Raw genomic sequence first — 20,229 nt, 5'->3', positions numbered from 1 at the left:
AAAGTAGAAGTCATAATAAAATATAGAAAATAATCTATCTACCTCAATAATAATAGAGGCTATTTTTTCATCAGATTTTGTTGATATTATCTTTAAGAATAAAGCATTACAAATAAAATCAAAGTCCCATAGGTACTCTTTTTCAGTACCATCCAACTCCTCTTTCTCCAAAGTTATTCACTCTTAAGTATTTGTTTTGTATGACTTCTATGGCTAGTCCTACTGTTCCTATTGCCTAAAACTTGCTACTTACTTAACATTGCTTTTTATTTTTTATTTATTTATTTTTAACATTGCTTTTTAAAAGCTGTCCTATTCGCATGTGAAACAAGTTTATGTGTTTTAACTACTACATTTGCTGCTATTTATTCATTCTTCTACTGATGGGTGTTTATATTACTTTCAAGTTTTATTATTTTAAAACATCCATAATGATCATACTTATACAAGTCTTCTTTATGAATATGTGTACAAGTTCTCCAATAAATATAGAAAGATATTTGTGGCAAAATAATCCAGGTCCACATATTATTGTTTTGTTCTTCAAAGAGATTATAACAATTTACTTCTCAGAAGCAGTATATGAGAATTCTCATTTTACTACATCTTGTCTCATATTTGACATTATGATAAATTTTTACTGTCTTGACATCTGATAGTTATATACCATAGATTTTCAGATAATTCTTCAGTTATTCTGATAAACTATAAAGTACTAACTTTGGGGATATGTTTAACAAAGATAGCTCATTCAAAAAGATTTTTCCTTCTCATATCTGGTTTAAATTTTAACAATGGTCTGCCAATGGTGTTAGTAATAATGGTTATCTTTTAATGGGCAACTTACTATGTCCCAGACACTCTTCAAATCATTTTAAATATATTATTTTAATTTCTTTAATCATGCAAGAATATGTACTCTAAGAAGGCAGGGAGTTTTGTCTGTTCTATTGACTTCTATTTCCAGGATTTAAAACATTCTATCACTTAATACGTGCTCAGTAAGTATTTGTTAAATAAATGAATAAATGTGTCAGTTCATCTGGGCTACTATAACAAAATAACATAGACTGGGTAGCTCAAAAACAATAGAAATTTATTTTTCACTCTTCTGGAGGCTGGGAAGTCTAAAATCAAGGCACCAGAATGGTCACATGCTGGTAAAAGCCTTATTCCTGCTTCACATCCAGTGCCTTTCACTGTAACCTCACAGTGGTGGAAGGGGCTAGGGAAATCTGTAGGGTCTCTTTTATGAGAACACTAATTTAATTCATGAGGACTCCACTCTCATGACCTAAGGATCTCCCAAAGGCCCCACCTTCTAATATTTTCACATTGGATATGAATTTTGGGGAGACACATTCAGACCATAGCAAAATAATATAATTATTAGCATTTTAGAGGAGGGCATTTGATGAGTCAGAGGTTAATTTATTTCCTGAAGATCACAGATCTGGTAGGATCTGGTGCACTTGTCCATCTTAAGCATAGTTAGTTAACCTCCTCCTAACAGACTCTTCTCTTTCCATGCTTTCCATAGATTCTAGAGATAAAATCTATTGTCTTCATGTCTAATCTATGAGTTCTTTTAGTGGTGACATTTTATTGATAATGATATATGCTTTGTGAAAAGGTAATTCTTGGCTGCTTTTCTCCAATATACATAAATTGTTCACAGCACAGGCTCTGGAGCCACTCTGTTAAGTGGAAGTTTTTATTGCTTTGTTAAAAAATCCCCTAGCATGCTATGAAAGTCCATAAGTCTATGCCAACACAAATTTGAAAGCTCAGATACATGACTTCACGTTTTCCAATCTTGTATCTGCACCCACCTGGGTAGCAGGAGGCATGCTTCTTTCTAGGTCCAGAGGAAGACCTTTGGAGAACATATAGGGAAGGATCACCCTGCTTTTCCTGCCTAAAAACCCTTCATCTCTAGTTGAAGTCTTTGGTTTTTCAGAATGCTCAAGAGCACCTCTTGGACTCATTAGCAGGTGTGGGGGGCCGAGGGTGGGGAGAGTGGGTATCATATGACAAAAATACACTTTCCAGCTAATGCCTTGTCTGATCTATAAAGTGTCCACAGGATTCACCATATTAGGATTTTAAATCATCCATATTACACTGATGAAATGCATGTGCTTGGAGTTGAAACACTGCCCAGAAATAACTAAGCACGAATGAAATGATGAGATTCACTTTGACTCTCTGTTTTTGTTAAAAGTTTCTGTCAATATATCTGACTATGACAAATAGTATGGCTATTAATAACTTCATACACTCACTGAGATAATTTTAAGGAAATCCTTTATTAAAGATCTATCTATTTATTATGTCAGTAAGATTATTGATGGTTACTACAGCTCTACGTTAAATTTCTGGTAAAAATTCTCAAATCTGACTGATTTTGACAAAGTCAAAAAAGAACTACTAATTATAGCTTTTCTGAAGATCTAATTCATAATATTCGAACAACAGTCCTGCTGTGTATTTACTGTTCATTCAGATAAGAGCATCTTGAGTGAACTTGCCTGTTGGTACAAGGAATGATGCATGTTAAATTCTAGTTCATATGCCCAAACTACTCTTAAATCATGTAAGTACAGGCAGTAATTCAAAACATAATTATCAATAGAGCAATAATGGATTACTTTGGGGGAATTTACTCAGTTACTTTTGAATGCACGCTTTCTCCCTGTTGTTCCATGACTTATGAAAAGCTGTGTGTATAATTTTTCTGGAGTCTCTACAGTGACTGAGCCATATACCATCACATGAAAATATAATCACAGAGGACTCAGAGGATAAAACCTACAACCACAAGACTCTCTCCTGATTTTAGCCACTGGCATAGAATATCCTGGCTGCAAGTCATCACTGAACTATTCTGATGAGGAGCTTCTTTTCTTCCTAAATGCACACCTGGGTTTTTCAGCCTAAGCTAGGTTTAAGTCATCAAACTGGCTCTCACCTCACCTTCCTATTGTTATATCTTGTATGTGTGTGTCAGTCTTATGTTTTAATTTCTTGGAGGAGGCGTGGAGGGAGTGAGGGAACACCTGCTTTATATTGGGATTACTTTCTTTTCACTTCTAAGAGCAATTAAAGCATTATGTAGCACTCACTCTCTACTTCTATAAGAATGTTTTTCAGCATCTGGAGTTAGTTTCCTGAAGTACTGATGACACGACCATTTAAAATTTTAGACAGTTTATATTTTCCTAAAAATGTTCAGGCCTTTATATAGTGTTATCTGTTGACTTTCTGAGTCCAGTACCAATCCAGATGTACCCTCTGTTCCTGTAATACTGGCCAACTTGCTGTCCCTCAAACCCACCATGCACTTTCACATGCTTTTCTCTCTTTCAATATTTGACTTGGTGGTTCATGCCACTACATCACTGTTAGATGTAGACTGAGGGGTCACCACTGTCCTGGAACTACAGATAACCTAAGCATTGCTAATAGAATGTGTCCCTCAGAGAAACATTGGGTTGATTTGATATTGAAACAAACCAAGAACTTTTGGTCCAAACCAGATTTACTCTTAAAATTCTATTATGCATAATTTGAGTATTCATCTCTATTTTGGAAGCTATGTAGCAACTTGGAAGACTCTATATATAATTCATAATTGTCATCTATTCCCCTGAAAAAAAATAATCTCTTAATGTTTCTAAGTGCAGTGGAACATAGAAAAAAATTCAGGAACTTATCAAAGACAGTCCAGCATAGAAGATTTATTAAAGACTATTCCAGTATAGCATATAGCAAGTACATATACTAACCAAGAATCATTCCTTATGGAGGGTTTTTACTTATTTTTTGTTCCTTTCCTTCAGTGTTTCTATATTCTTCACACCGTCTCATTTTCTAACATACTCTAGCAAACTTAAAGGCAATAAAAAGACCATCTCCCACTCATTTAAACATGTAAAAAATAATGAAATTGAAAAATGTTATTTCAATAATTCAGTTCAACCAGTATCTCCTTAACAATGCTCCCCTCAATACCCTGACACTCCAGCAGCATTAACTGCACACATTTGAGTTCCCTGGAAGCAAACATTGTGCCTTTTCCTTCTTTTCATCCTCCTCCACTTCCCAGCATACTGCCTTTTACATAGTTGATATTCAATACACTTTTCTCAAAATTCATTTTTGTAGAATATGATTTCAAATCTCAACTTTAAAAGAATAGATCTCATGTCTTGATGCCTTTAATCAATTAAAATTTCCAGTAGGTATATGTTGAAGAGATACATAAGAGAATGTATGATGATAATTGGTTATAATTATATTATATAATTTATCTTTGCATAGATATGTACTATGGGTCATTTTTTTATCCCAACACCTATTCCATAAACATTATATGAGATTTAATAGTGCTTAGTTTGTGTGCAATTAACATTTGTATCTTGCTACTATTATGTATTTATTGTTAACTTATGAAGAAAAAGAAAATCTATTTTCATTTTCATTTGTCAAATGATTCTATTTTCATTTTCCTTCGTAGAAGCCATAGATCACATTCACTACAATTTCCTGAACACAAAGGACTTTGTTAGTGCATTTTTGATGGCAGTATCAGAGTTATACTTGTGTCACTAAGTCAAGGTCACAGAACATTGTGATAATTAATGCTTAAAGTTATTTTTCATTATTTGAATATTTTAAAAAATATTCATTCCAAGGCTGAACACATTTAATGAAAGTGTAAGACGTAAATCCCCCAAATTAATCTTGCAGAATTGAGAAGGGGAATAAATACTTTTTTTTTTCATTCAGCAAATACCTATTGAGAACCTTTAAGCAAAACTTTGGAAGCAGGAGGTTCAATTAAAAAGATTACATGACAATTCAAGTAAGAGATAGTGGCTTGAACTAGAGTGATAGCAATGGATATGGACATTAAAGAGAAATGTAGGACATGGAATAAAGAAAATCTTTAAGCATCCTCCAATACTATAATTCACAAAGAATCAATATGATGTTACCTTCAAAATGAGAAAACCTTTTACAAAAAAGGAAGAGCAGTGCTAATTCTAATCAATAAGTGGTCAATCTGTCTTTTAGAAAATTCCAAACCATTGTCAGTGGCTTCCTCCATTGCTCATGTGGTCCCCTCTCTCCAATAATCTCCACTGTCATAACTCTCATAAAGTTATCCTTTGTACTAATTTGTACTCATTATTTAATCTCCAGTACCTTTTGTAGGGTTTAGCACTTAAAATTATGCAATAAATATTGAATGAATGAATGAAAGACTAAGTGAAACAAAGGTCATATCTTCACAAACCCTCGCACTTAATCAGTTCTTAGTAATTGTTAAATAGCTCTTATGGTCCAAGGCATCCCCTCTTCTATCAAAGTTTACTTCTTCTAAATTCAATTCCTTGGGATTATAGCCCACTATGAGTCAATTAATGCAATAGTTCAAAAAGATGATTCATGCGTTAATATGCTTCCTCTTTAAAATTTGTATCTTAGACAGAGATCTTAAATATTTTTTTACTCTCACACAGATAACTAATACTGGGAACTTCAGGAACCACGGCAGGCTGGAAAGATGGAGTTTCTCAAATCTTATCACATGGACACATCTTCTGTCTATACAAAAGACAGACCTTGATGTGGTCAAAGAATCTTTAGACCAGCTACTTTTTTTGTGTGTGTGTGGTACATGGGCCTCTCACTGTTGTGGCCTCTCCCGCTGCGGAGCACAGGCTCCAGACGCAGAGGCTCAGCGGCCATGGCTCACGGGCCCAGCCGCTCTGCGGCATGTGGGATCATCCCGGACCGGGGCACGAACCCGTGTCCCCTGCATCGGCAGGCAGACTCTCAACCACTGCGTCACCAGGGAAGCCCTAGACCAGCTACTTTCTGACAGGTGTTTTGTTATATGTGTTTTCAGAGAGTGACAAAAAGCACAGTGAATGGTGAGGGGATAAGCCCTGTAGTCAGTGATAAGACAGAAAGTTTGGGGACCAATGCATTTTGAAGATTTTTTCTAATTACCTGTAAGATGACAATGACAGTATTACATAAATAACATTAAACTAAAAAGAGGCTCATGGGCTTCCCTGGTGGCACAGTGGTTGAGAATCTGCCTGCTAATGCAGGGGACACGGGTTCCAGCCCTGGTCTGGCAAGATCCCACATGCCGCGGAGCAACTGGGCCCGTGAGCCACAACTACCGAGCCTGTGCGTCTGGAGCCTGTGCTCTGCAACAAGAGAGGCTGCGATAGTGAGAGGCCCGGTGCACCGCGATGAAGAGCGGCCCCCGCTTGCCACAACTAGAGAAAGCCCTCACACAGAAACGAAGATCCAACACAGCAAATAAATAAATTAATTAATAAAAAGAGGCTCTTTTGGACAACTGAATGTCAGAGAACTTAGTATGCCAAACTAACACTTTGCTTTTGGAAGGGGGTTTGGTTTACTGTTTCATTTTATTTTTACACATACAATTTTAAAATATATAATACATTTGTGAGGTAACTATATTCCTTATGATTTTTAAGAAAGGACCGATTGTACTTATGTTTGGAATTTTCTATGTATAGCAGGAAAGAAAAATGGCTTTTGAAAATTGGTATTTCGACTTCTGCATCATGAGAAACTGGTGATTATATAAGCATACAATTTTAAAATCATTATTTTAAAATAATGATATTTCTATGTTTAGAAATGAAATAGATAAATAAAAGACATTTGGTATTAAAAATGTCATTATTCCAAGAGCTACTAGTCAATATTGGATGATCTAATCATGTTAAAACATTATATATGGCAAACATTTTACTACTGTGATCCCTACCTTTGTTAATGACAATAAAGTAATAAAGTCCAAGAATCTTTTCTCACTGATTTTAGGGTTTAATTTTTGTTTATATTTTAATGTGGAGAGATGATGTTCTGAGAATCCAACATCATCAAATCCAACTTTTTACAACTGACTCGGGAGAAAGTAAAAATCTTTTCAGGACCCCTATTCTTTTTCTTATAAAAAAGATCAAAATAATTGATCATTGCTATCAACTACTGGAAGAAAGTCCAAGAAAAAGATGAAATGTTGACAAAAAAATGGAAGACATAATATTCTCAAGGTAATTCATAACTATCATATCCTATGAACTAACCTGTCAGTCATTCTACCTGGCAAACAGAGGAAGCAAAGTCTGTGAATACAAATAGCATATTCTAAAAGATCATTGTAAAGTAGTACCAGAGAAGTCGTTCATCACTGATGATGATGATGAGAAAAAGAAAATCTATCCCACACAAAAGCTGCCAGATTGTCACCATGATTAGCCATCTGAAGAAAGGTAACCCATCCATTGGTTGGCGTGTGATCTTGGACTTAGGACTTCTGGCTCAGTACTAAAAATAAGTATAGAGCAGCTAGATTCTTTCTCATTTATTTGACTAGGAAGAGTTAGAGAGGAGAAGCCATTATCTCTGGAAACAGATGTGCAAAAGTTATCATGTAACAAGAAACATCACTGGAGCTCATGCTAAACTATCACAGGGTAAGTTTATGAAGACACAGAAACTTGAGAAAGCAGTGGATGCCACTAAGTGGTCAGGGCAAACACATTTTTTTCTCTAGTCAACAGCCATTTCCACTTTGTTTCTGCTGATAAAACCTATGATTTTGTTTGTATAGTAAGTGACTAGTCAGAAAGGTTGAATTATGACTGGTCTAAGCCCAGTGGTCTGTTAGGATAAGCTTATACCTAACATAAAAATAGGCTTACAAGAACTATTTTTATGCATCTCTTCCCAATTCAGAGTTCAATGATATCGCAGTGGCAGCTGGAAACTCACCCGTGTGGGAGTATTTATGTCACAGAAATCAGCAAGTGCTGCAAGTTAGTACCACTACTCTCTCTGGCTCGAGTCAGTTGTTAACCATTTATCAGCACTCTAAGCCCATGATGGAAATCCCATTTCCTTTTGCCATCACTTGGTCCAGAAGTAGGTACAGGACCAAGTTCTGACTTATGATTAGAGAAAATCTGATGGAAGGCATCTGGGAAAGACTTCCTCCTTGATAAGTTAAAGCCAACAAGCCACCTTGCCTTCCTGCTTTAAGGGATATTGTGTAGCACTTTGAGATGTAAAATGAGGGAAGGTCAACAGAAATCCAGAGATGCCTACGTAAGTCATTAATAACCTCAAACCACAACCAAACTGGCAATCAGAGGGCAGGAAAGTGAGAACAGTCCACACCAGGTATAAAAAATAGTGGAGTGCACTGTTTGTAGAGAATTTAAAAACAATAATGAAACACATTAAGTACGAATCCACTTTTTATTATTACCCTGTACTGGCAATTCCAAAAAATGTTAGTGATAAGATACTCCTCCCCACATATGGGGACTATTCCTATCCAAGTCCTCTGGTGGGCTAGGGCCAGTAAGTCTAGAATCAACTATCTTAAACATCTAGTTACATGAGATAATTAAAGGTTTTTGTGATTTAAGCAACTTTCATATGAGTTTTCTGTTACATGCAGCCTCTTAAGTACTATGGTTTTTCACAGAAAGTAACAGACTCAGGTTAATCCAGCACTAAAAGGAAAACAGGAGCTTCTGCTCTGAGGACCCACAGAGTTGCTTAGATCCCAAGCTCCCCACAGCTCTAATCACACAAGGCCTGGCCAGTTTGGCTCCTCTTCTTACACGTTCAGGAGATTCTCCCTATTCTGCCATCAGCTTAATTATAATAAACTGCCTTTACATTGACTAGTGTGAGTAGGTTTGCCTTGTAACCAAAATAACCAACTAAAAATCAGAACCTGGCATTTAACACCTAAATTACAAAAGACTGACCCAACATAAGATGTTGATTGGCTTCACATTGCAAAGTCTATACTAAGAGGATAGCAAACAGACAGAAATATGCTTAACATAGCATTGCTTATAGTAGTTAAAATTTATCTAAATGCTCATGAAAGAACAGATAAATGAATGATTTTTTGCAGAAAATATAATAATGTGGGAAAATTCAGTCAACTATTACCTGTAAAAAGGCAATACATAATTACACAATTATTTGAAAACACACACACCCACACCCACACCCACACCCCCCCCACACACACACACACACCCACACACACACACACACACACACATATATATATATATATATATATATATATATATATATATATATATATATGCTGGTTGGAAATAAATCAAATATTAGTAGTTGTTATCTCTGAATAGTGTTATCAAAGGATTTTAATATTTCTCCTGTTCATTTTCTATTATTTTCAAAGTTTTAGCTCTAAAGAAATAAAACAATCTTAAAGTAGTTAATTAGCACATATTTTCTTTTCATTAGTATATTATGAAAATACACCATTGTTCACAATGAGAAAGCATACATATATGAAAGTAATTCAATTGATAAGGTAGATAAAATACAATCAGGAAACTTTAAAAAAGATAAAATGATGTTAGAAACTCATAAGAAATTGCATTTTATAAAAAGAATCATCACATTCCAAGAAAATCTCTCTCTCAGAAAAAAATATGTAATTTATTTTAGTGAGAGGCTTAATTTTTAAGAGAATAAAAAAATTAAAAAATATTTAGTTATTTGCTGTTACAACAGTATAATCAAAACCTGAGTTATGCTTCTGAGAATATAGCTTTATGAGAGTAATTTCACAATCTTGTGGGATGCTATTCTAATATATGATGAGAGAATTATCTGAATTTGATGTGGAATCTCAAGCCTGTCTGTTATTGATGTATTTAGATGTTTAGTCTTGTTTATTTTATTCTTTAGATCACCACTATTCAAATACATATAGTGGTAGTTGAAGTACATATTATATCTCAAATCAATGAAGAGTTTTCCCATTAATATACTTTTTTTTTTTTTCTGAGTAGAGAAAAATCTGGTTGGGAAAAAAGTGCAGGAAAATGAAGAGATATAACTATATTAAAAGGGGGGGATGATGATTTATTTGAAAAGCCAGGAAATGCCTAAATTTTCCACATGCTAGTTTCAATTATGCTTTGCCCACGAATAGGAATTTCTTTTAGAGACAGTGTAAATTGTTGAGATGTATGGATTACAAGGCATGAGGCTCATTATCCTAGGGTAGATCATATGTAGCAGCACTTTGCTTCAGAAAGGCTATCACTAGAAAAAAGTCTCATAATATTTCATAAAATTCATTACATTCAGTATCATTCTATTACACTTTGTATGGAAACACAAAAGACCCCGAAGAGCCAAAGCAATCTTGAGAAAGAAAAACGGAGCTATTTGATAAAATTACAAGAGCAAATATAGAAATTAAAAGATAAAACCATACCAGATACAGCAAGGAAGTCATCAATGCTTGTAATGTCATCTACAGCTTCAGTGAGGACATGGATATGATTCTCCCACGTGCATCTATACATTTCCATGGTTTTTTTGACCACTTGACTTTTGGGTCTTGCAGCCAAAGCAAGTGCAGCATTAATAATCTGTAAAGATGTAGAACGTTCACATAGTGATTTCTTTCAGAATAGTTACCATTGTGCCTATGATAGGTATTCTTTTCTTTAAAAAAAAGTAGATATGTTTATGCCCTCATGTGTAACTCCTTCTTTGCTTTTGCTAATAGTTTAATTTTATTTTTGGTAATAATTTAATTAATTTTAGAACTGTTTATTGAGCATCAATGCACTAAGAACTGCAAGAGATACAAAGATAATTGGTATCTGCCTATAAGAAGCTTGCATACTACTCAATGGGAAGGGCACCATATAACTCCAGCTCAGTTCGGGATGCAATACATGCTATAATTACAAAAATGATAGACGGTCTTTAGAAAGTAGAGAGATCACCTTCAGCAGAATTTCTAAAAAAAGGTTGTGAAAAAGGTGCAGGAAAATGAAGAGATATAACTATATTAAAGGGGGCGGGGAAATGATGATTTATTTGAAAAGCCAGGAAATGCTTACATTTAACTGGTCACTTGGATTCACATTGCACAACTATGTGGTGAATGCCCACTATATGCAAATCATGGGAATAAAAGCTTGACTTCCTTGAGGACTTGAACATTTTTACCAGTGGATATTCCCTGTTAATTAATTCATTCGTTTGTGCATTCACTCATCATTCAGTATTTCAAATATATTCTGAGTGTTATTATTATTTTAATGTATCAAGCACTGTTCTTGGTTTTAGGGATATGGCAGTGAACAAGACACAAGCAAAAATCATTTTCTTCATGGAGTTTATATTCCAGTTAGGGGAGGCAGGCAAATAGCAAGTTAAATAAGTAAAATATATGGTCTCTTTGATGGTTATAAGAAATAAGGAGAAAAACAGAGCAGAGAAGAGGGATAAGGGGTGGAATGGTGGTGAGGGTAGGAAGTTTGCAGTTTTAGCAAGGCCTCACACTGAAGTGGACATCATGGGTGAGAAAGTATTGTGGAACAGAGAAGTAGCAATGTTCAAAAAGTGAGAAAGCAGGCTAAATGCTATGAGAATGGTGAGCAGGCTCACCTAGACCGTGGGTATGCATAAGGAGTCCTTGACCATCTTGCTCAGGACTGTGACCTTATTGGAAGGTATTGGAGCATCACTTAAACTTTTGAGTGATTTGCTCAGAACCACACTTTAGAAAAAAATATTTGGGAAACAAGGCTATTGTAATAGGTTACAGGAATAGGAAAGAGTTTGGACTGCAGTGGTGGACGTACTGAAAAAGTTTTGACAGGACTTACAATAATTTAAAGGAGGATGTAGATAGATCAATTATTGCCAAAAATATCATGCAGATATTAACACATCTGTGGAAAACAATGCTTAAAGACATGGAAATATATCCACCAAAGTGTAGTTAACAGCAGATTACAAAACACATCAAGCTTCACAGAATGTCGCTTCTAGCAAATATGCTAGAACTAAAAGTTAGATGAATCCATACAACAAATAACAATGGTTCTCTCAGAGTGGTGCAATTTCCAGTGCTTTTTATTTGATTTTGTGTGCGTAACTGAATTTTTCAGATTTTCTACAGTGAATATGTTTTAGTCGTATACTCAGAATAAATGAAATTATTGTCTAAAGGAAGTGATTACTAAGGTTTTTCCATGATTAATGAAGAGAATGATTATAGTATTGATAGAAAATGAGAGATCAGAGAGTTAAAAGTCAGTCAGGGTTGTAGAAGCAGATGTGTGAAACTGTTTTGGAGGACACTGTTGATGAAGGGTATTAGATGTCAACTTTCCTAATACAGAGGTTGACTCTGAAGTGACTCTTGTCCCTCCCTACAAATTACATAGTGGCCAATCACAGATGTGAAATCGGAGTTCATAAAAAAGTTGTCATTCATTTACTCATTTATTTGTTCATGCGTTGAAACAAATTAGTGCCATCAGATTCTACACGGAATACTAAAGACATCACAATGAAGAAGATTCCATGATAATTTCTAAAACAGCCCATAATCTAGAAGGGGAATAAGCCAAAAGCCAGGCAACTGCAACATACCAGTGATTCTCAAACTTTAGCCTCTATCAGAATCCCCTTGGATGGCTTGTTAAAACGGATTTCTGAGCTGTGCCCTAGAGTTTCTGACTCAGTTAATGCACTTTGGAACCTGAGAATTTGCATGTCTAACCAATTCCCAGGTGATAGTGATGCTACTGGTCTGGGGCTCCCAGTTTAAGAAGGAGTGAAATATATAAGTGCTATAATGTAGGGGTTATTGTAAAGGCAAGCAGAAGATGCCTTATAACACATGGGAGAGGTATTCGGCTCTATAAGGAAAGATATTTCAAAGGAATAAAATCTGAGAAATAAGTGGAAATTAGTATAAGGTGATACCCATTTAGGAAGAGTCAATAATATGTGATAATAATGATGATGACCTAGAAGCAAGGTAGAGCCTAAACCTCACCTCCTGAGGGAGAGGAGATAGTAATAAAGTTGTAAGAAAAACAAAGAAGACAATGGAAAAAGGGAGGAAAGAACTGACCTTTGCAATTCCAATATAAAGTACAAGTATGTATGAGGGAAGGATACAGTGGAAGTGATAAAGATGAGAGAAGGAATCATTGGGGAGGTAGAAAAGTAAGGTACTGAAGAGTCAAGATGAGGAAGAAAATCTTTTCAAAGGGTCAAATGCCATAGAAATGTCAAGAATAATGAGGACTAAAAATGGCTTTTGAACTTGGAAAACAGGAATAATTGGTGTAGCAGAATATTGGACACAAAATTCAGATTTCACCAAAATATAATGGCAACAATAAAAATATTTTTTTCTACTCAGTAACCTAAAGGCTGCACCTTCATACATGACTTTCAACAAATTATTGGAGGTACAGAAGGAGAGAAATTAGTTGCGTGAAAATATTATGTTGATATTCTCATTTCTTTTTTATGAAAGAGGAACACATTGAATTTTAAGGAAACAAACACTACCTTTAGAAATAACAACTCTGCAGTATTCCTGGACTTTAGTTTTAGAGTTTTATTAACCTATTAACTTACAGTGTATGTTTGTGTACAACTGCAGAGGCTCTGGTCTTTCATTGCCCTGCAGTTGAACAACTGTACACACGTGGTTGTGTACAGTTATGCCTTCACACTCTGTGCATAGTTTTAAAGTACTTGTGCAGATCCCTCAGTGGGGATATGGAATCATGAATATAAGGCAGGCTATATTTTGTAAGAAAACTTCCAGTTCTGCAGCTGATCTAAACTAATTCAACAATGCACACTATAAGAAAATTTATCCTACTTGACTCTCCTGATATTTAGCTTAAATCTAAAAGCCGACAAAACTCAGAAGATGTGCAAACCCTCTTTAAGGCAGAAGAAATCTTCATCCCAGAGTCATACTCCTAACATTTTAGCTACATATCTAGAGGTGGGGGGAGCTATTCTTAAATCCTCTTCATGTGTAACTAAAGATGACTTAAATCTGAAGAGAATGATGTTTCTTTCTGAGGCATCTTTCTTTAGATTATGGTTGAGGTGTGTACATGTCAGAATCACCCTTGACCCTGAGAATCACCTAATTAGTTCAACTTTGAAATAGTATATTTAACTTTAAGAACTTACTATATCTTAATAGGACTACTTTAATAGCCTTCCAAATAGTTTCCTAATTCCAGTCCCTATTTGCTCCAGGCCATTCTCCTTGCTACAAACACATGTATTTTTCGAATGCACAAGGGATCCTGTCCCACCATGCCTGATAACCTTTAATAGAATCCTAGTTGAGTAAAGATAAAATCCAAATTCCTTTTCACCAATTCACAGTCTAAAAGCTTCCACAGGCTAGCCCTTACCTCCATTTTCAGTCTGCTGTAATAATCTCCCTCATTTTAGCCTACGTTCCAGCCATCCTGTCTTCAGCTCCATTTTCTGACCACATCATGTATCTTCACACCTCCATGACTTTGTTCTTACAACTGAATCTGCTTCAACACCATTGTTCCATCCCTTTCCCTGCTCTGGTCCTTCTAAGGAAACATTTCTTTAACAAACCTGTTGAAATGTCATTGCATACTGTGAAACCTGTCCCTTTCCCTATACCCAGGAACCTGAATTGTCTTTGGTGTTTTAAAAGTACTTTGTCCATATAACTAAATAGTAGTTATCATATTGCATGATTGTTTATACACATCTGCTCCATATGAGCCTTTTTATTGGAGGGACTGTGTTTTGTTCACCTTTGCTTCTATATTAAGCATGTTAATCATAGTTACTGCCATATTCATAAACCGTCCCTAAAATACATTTTTTCTACTCTTAGTCTACTCTTAGCTCCGTAGGGAGCCAAGTTTGGTATCACATTTTTCCCTCTTCAAAACTGTTGAGATCCTAGGCTGGCACCCATTTCAAGGACATCCAATCTGTAGGCTGACCAATGATTGGTCATGGGCATGATGTAAAAGGTTGAGCTGGTCAAATCTCTCTTGAAAATTTGAACTAGAACTTACAGCGAAACAGTTAGCTAGCAATGGAAATGAAAGATGAAAAAATATATATAGAGAGAGAGAAGCCATCTAGTAAAATCAGAACCAGAGAGGCTGATGGGGTTAAGGCCATGAGGAAGTAGAACAAACCAAAGTTGAAAGGAAAAAGAAACTATGAGTTTGAAGTTATTATGTAAAGAAAAGAATGAGCATAGAGTATAATAAGCCAGTGGACTGCAAGAAAAATTGAGAAAATATGTAAAGAGAGTCAAAAGCACCAACAGAGAGAAAATACTCAGAATAAAAAAGAGCTGGGAGCTGACTCTTTTTGAGAGCATCCTATTTGGGGTTAACAGTCCAGAGAAAAAATAACAATAGCAATAATAATAAATACTAATACTCAAAGCCCCTGCTCTGTGCCAAACACTGTTCCAAGCACTTTCTCTATACTAACCCACCTAATTTTTACAACTCAGTGAGGTATTACCATCCCCATTTTTCAGACAAGACCGTCCAGTTATTAAGTGGAAGAGCCATGACTCAGACCCAAGTTCATTCTCACTGACACATCTTAGTGTCTCCCGTATTATTTCTACAATAATTTAGGACACCAAGAGTGAGTCTATGATCCTGAAAACCAAAGGGGCCTCACTGAAGAAAACATTACAATGCCTGGTGTGTGTGGGGGGGAAATGGTGTGTGTGCATGTGCTAAAATGCATATAACATAAATTTGACCATTTTACCCATTTATAAGTTTAAAATTCTGTGGCATAAAATACATTTACATTATTATGCAACAATTATCACCATTCATCTCCAGAACTTTTTCATCTTCCCCAAATGAAACTGTATACTTATCAAACAAAAACTTCTTATTCTCTCCCCCCTTCAGCCATGGTAACCACCATTCTACTTTCTGTCTCTACAAATTTGACTATTCTAGGTATCTCGTAGAAGTGGAATCATACAATATTTGACATTTTGTGCATGGCTTTTTCATGTAGAGTAATGTTTTCAAGGTCCATCTCTGTTGTAGCATGTGTCAAAATTTTACTTCTTTTTAAAGCTGAATAATATTCCATTATACGTACATATATTTTGCTCATTCATTTATCTATTGGTGGATATTTAGGTTGTTTCCACCTTCTGGCTACTGTGAATAATGCTCCTATGAACACTGGTGTACAAATATCTCATCAAGTCCTGGCTTTCATTTATATACCACAAATGAAATTTCTGGGTCATGTGGTAATTCTAAATTCAATTTTTGAGGAAATGTCATACTGTTTTCCACAGTGGCTGTACCATTTTACAGTCCAACTAGCAATACACAAAGGTTCCAATTTCTCCACTTCAGTGTTCCAGGAACAGTTTCTAGGTAGTTCATTTGAATTAATGTTTTGAATCCAAAGAGGAAGGTCCTACCAGTATTCCCATTTTACTGGTAAGACAATGGAGACACAAAGAGATTGAATAATTTGTGCAAAGTTATAGAGAGAGCTCTAGACTGTAAGACAAGAGGCTTAGAGTTTTACTTTGCTTCAAATTATTTTATGTACACGAAAGAGTCATATTAACTCTCCCAGGACTCATTTTCCCAGAAGTTATAGGTAAGTCTGCACTGGGGTAGGGGGCAGTGTTTGAATTAGCTGATTCCACTCAAGTTCTTCAGATTTGAACAGGCAGATTTAATGCTATCAACTGATGTATATACTTCTCTTAAAAGATTCCTGAAAACAGTTACTTTAAAAGTGAAAATAAGTCCATGTAATTTAATTTTCCTCAGAGAGATTTCAATATTGGCATTGATATAAATAATCTTAAACATCTTAGTTAATATAACAAAAGCACTTTGTGGATTAAAAAGATGAGTTATGTGTAAGTACCTATAGGTCTGATTACCTCAGTGTCATGGCGTGTAGAGAAAATTAAAATAACTAGATATATGATACCTCAAATACATCTAAGCTAGTATGTGAGGGGAATTTATATGACATCCACTTAAACTGGTAACACTGTAATAATTTTGGAATTGTAGCAACCATGGTAATGACATCAAATTCAATGCTCTAATTTTGTGCATTCTTTTCTTAGTTGCTGAAATAGTATTCTACTACCAAATGTTTCTCACTTTCTGTGTTGGTTTTTCCACACTTCCTTAGTTTTGATAACCTTTTCTTTTTGTCTTCTTTCATTTATGGGAAACAGTCATTACATTTTAAAAGTAAGCCATGTGATATCTGTCATGAAGAATCTCCATAGTCACAACTTTTGTTAAATGATAAAAGCATTTTGAGGTTGGGGAGAGGTGGTGGTGAGGAGATATAACCTGTCATGCACCCTCACAGGTTTATAAACAATTAGACTGCATTCAACTTTGGCCTAACAATGTAATAATCTCCTTACTCCAAGAAGAGATGATCCACGCATGATAGGATTACTCACATGAATCATCTCATGAGGCTTTAAGTTGACTTTTGATACACAAAAAGAAACTGAGATAACCTACTCCAGGGGTGAAAAGTAATTTTTAAAAAGGGACGGGGGCAAAGCTGATTTCTGGGAGTATATGGCATTCTATGAAAGTTTTTATATTTCTTTTATATTTATTCTAGTATAAACTTTCATATCTCTTAATCCATACCGCTAGAGAAAAGGAGAAAAATTCAACCTAGGACTATTTAGGTTATGGGAAATGTAATGCTCCCTAGAAGGTCTGTAAAAGGCAATTATTTACATGAAAATCAAACTACTATTATCCTGTCTTCTATACTAATTATTAAGACAGGGCAACCTATTAAATGAAATAGATAAGTGAGGGAGGAAAAGAATATCAAATGAATTATCTGGCATAACATAACAATAAGTACGTTTTATAGACAAATGAAGATGGAATTTGGGGTATAATCCCACATTTTAATCCAGCTCTATTACTTATTAGTTTGTGTGATTTTAGACAGATTTCGTATTCTCTGAGCCTCAATTCCTTATCTGTAATGGTTAGAAAAAAAATACTTATTACAAAGGTTGTTGGCAGAATTTAATTAGGTTAACTAAATAAAACGACTAATACTCATCTGGCACAGAGTTAGACATTTTATGAATGTTTGCTTCAATGAAGATAGTTTGGGAAAAAATACAAAGAATACTTCCGTAATTTAAACAATATATATACAAACACACAGACACAGAATTTACAGTTTTGATAGGCTCAACAATCATTTTCATATGCTAATTATAAAAATATCCCTCAGTTAAACAAATACGAATTTAAGGAAAACTGAGTCTACAGAAACAGTATACTGTTGAGATTTACCTGTAATATAAAACTAAAATAAGAGAAAATTTGCTTTAAAAAAGAAAAAAATTCTGAAAACAATATCGTAAATTACAACTTAAGGTAATGGGAAATACTTTAATTTCTATTGGTGACAAAACAGAAACAACAGAGATTTTCGGATCCAATATAATCTGCCACTTAGGTATCTAATAAGTTTTGAATTTGGAGATGAGGAAATATCTACTATCTTCCAAATCACTGGGGTTCAAGTGGAGGAATTAAAATTAAATTTGATATCTTTGCTAAATTAATAAATTCCTTTTTTTTAAGAAAGGAATTTTATGTCATAAACAACTACAAAGTTCCTTTTAATGCACCATCCAATTCCATATAAACATAAAGGCAAAATGCAAGCTATTCATTAATTGCCAAAATGTGTTTTATACTAAGAAGTTGGCAAAATTTTAAATGAAAAACAGTATATATTTGCAATGCTTGGGATTCAACATTCTCTCCATATATTTGGAATTTCTGAAGATTCAGCTAGGTCTTATCAAAAACCGTGAACTAAAACAAGTTCATGCAACACTAAGAGATTTAAATTTTTAATTGTCAAAGAATATTTGCTCTTTATCTACTATGTATCTAAAGTAAAGAAACATTAGAAAGGACAAACCCCCAAAATATTTTAATAGTGTTAAGGGAGAAAAGCCATTCACAAATATTTAGTAAAGGCTAACAGGTATATAAAACCCAGATCGTGTAAAGCAATATTTTCCCTGAGCTTCCAAGATATGTTAAAAAGATATATACATAGGGTATAGGGTATAAATTGGGTTAAAATAGTCAAGGATGACTTGGTCTCTCTCCTTTTCTCATTGCTTTTGTTCTCACTCTTCCTCCTTTTAATGGGTTCAGAGAAGATAAATTACCTTAATATCCTTGACCTAGCATTTTGGCTTCTTGGCTACTATGTCCACATCCACAAACCTACTCTATGGTACCATGATCTGCCAATGGGACAACTGAGGTAGCTTTAACCCTGGTCCCAGCCACTCTCTACAGATTAATATTTCCAAATTACAAATCTCGCTCCCATTTTCCTTTTTAATCTTAGGATAAAAGTACTTCACTTGGCCTAAAGCCCTGAAATATTTGACACCTGTTTATTTCCCTAGCATCATTTACCATCAGCCCCTCTAACTTTCTACCTTTTCCTAGGTAACTCTAATTCATCTAGTAGAGCTCATATCAAGAATCACTTCCTCAGGATAGCTTTATCAAATCTAGGTCAGGTTTCTTGTGATATACTCTCATAAAACAATGTCCTTTTCCTCTTGAGTGTTTATCTCACTAGGTAATGTGACGTTCATTAGAGTGAACTTTTGAGTTCATTTGATAAATGTATGATCCACATTCCTCATTTTACTGAAAAGCAGGAATTTTAATGTTTTAACATTATCTCCCCAGGGAGTGTGGAGAGCAACAAACAGAATCCCCTTCTCATATAACCAGGGCTTCAGGCTATGGTTCTTTCTACTTGGCAGGTCTACACATTTCATAAAGCCTTTTCCCAAGTGAATAAGTGCATCCCTACAAGAAACTCATACTAGTACATACAATTATATATATATGTATATACATTTTCCTAAAGAAGACATAACAGGGATGGTTAACAGGCACATGAAAAGATGCTCAATGTTGCTAATTATTAGAGAAATGAAAATCAAAACCACAATGAGATATCACCTCACACGTGTCAATGGCTGTCACCAAAAAGACCACAGATAACAAATGCTGGAGAGGATGTGGAGAAAAGGGGACCTTTGTACACTGTTGGTGGGAATGTAAATTGGTGTAGTCACTATGGAAAACATTATGGAGGTTCCTCAGAAAACTAAAAATAGAATTACCATATGATGCAGCAATTCCACTCCTGGTATATATTTGAAAAACATGAAAATATTAACTCTAAAAGACACAAGCACCC

General features: G+C 35.0%; 1 protein-coding gene across 1 annotated transcript in view; it reads right to left on the bottom strand.

Annotated features, from left to right (window-relative positions):
* CTNNA3 (catenin alpha 3) overlaps positions 1-20,229 on the bottom strand; it is a 1,660,471-nt gene that overhangs the window by 477,574 nt on the left and 1,162,668 nt on the right. Inside the window, exon 11 of the mRNA XM_081238023.1 lies at positions 10,343-10,499. Within this exon, the coding sequence (XP_081094149.1) occupies positions 10,343-10,499 (157 nt within the window). The remainder of the gene's footprint in view (positions 1-10,342; positions 10,500-20,229) is intronic.

This window comes from Mesoplodon bidens, assembly GCF_964165515.1.
Source record: "Mesoplodon bidens genome assembly, chromosome: 1".
In the NCBI taxonomy this organism is placed as follows: Eukaryota; Metazoa; Chordata; class Mammalia; order Artiodactyla; family Ziphiidae; genus Mesoplodon; species Mesoplodon bidens.
The sequence above is the reverse complement of the archived record's forward strand: the minus strand, read 5'-3'. Positions and strand labels throughout refer to the sequence as shown.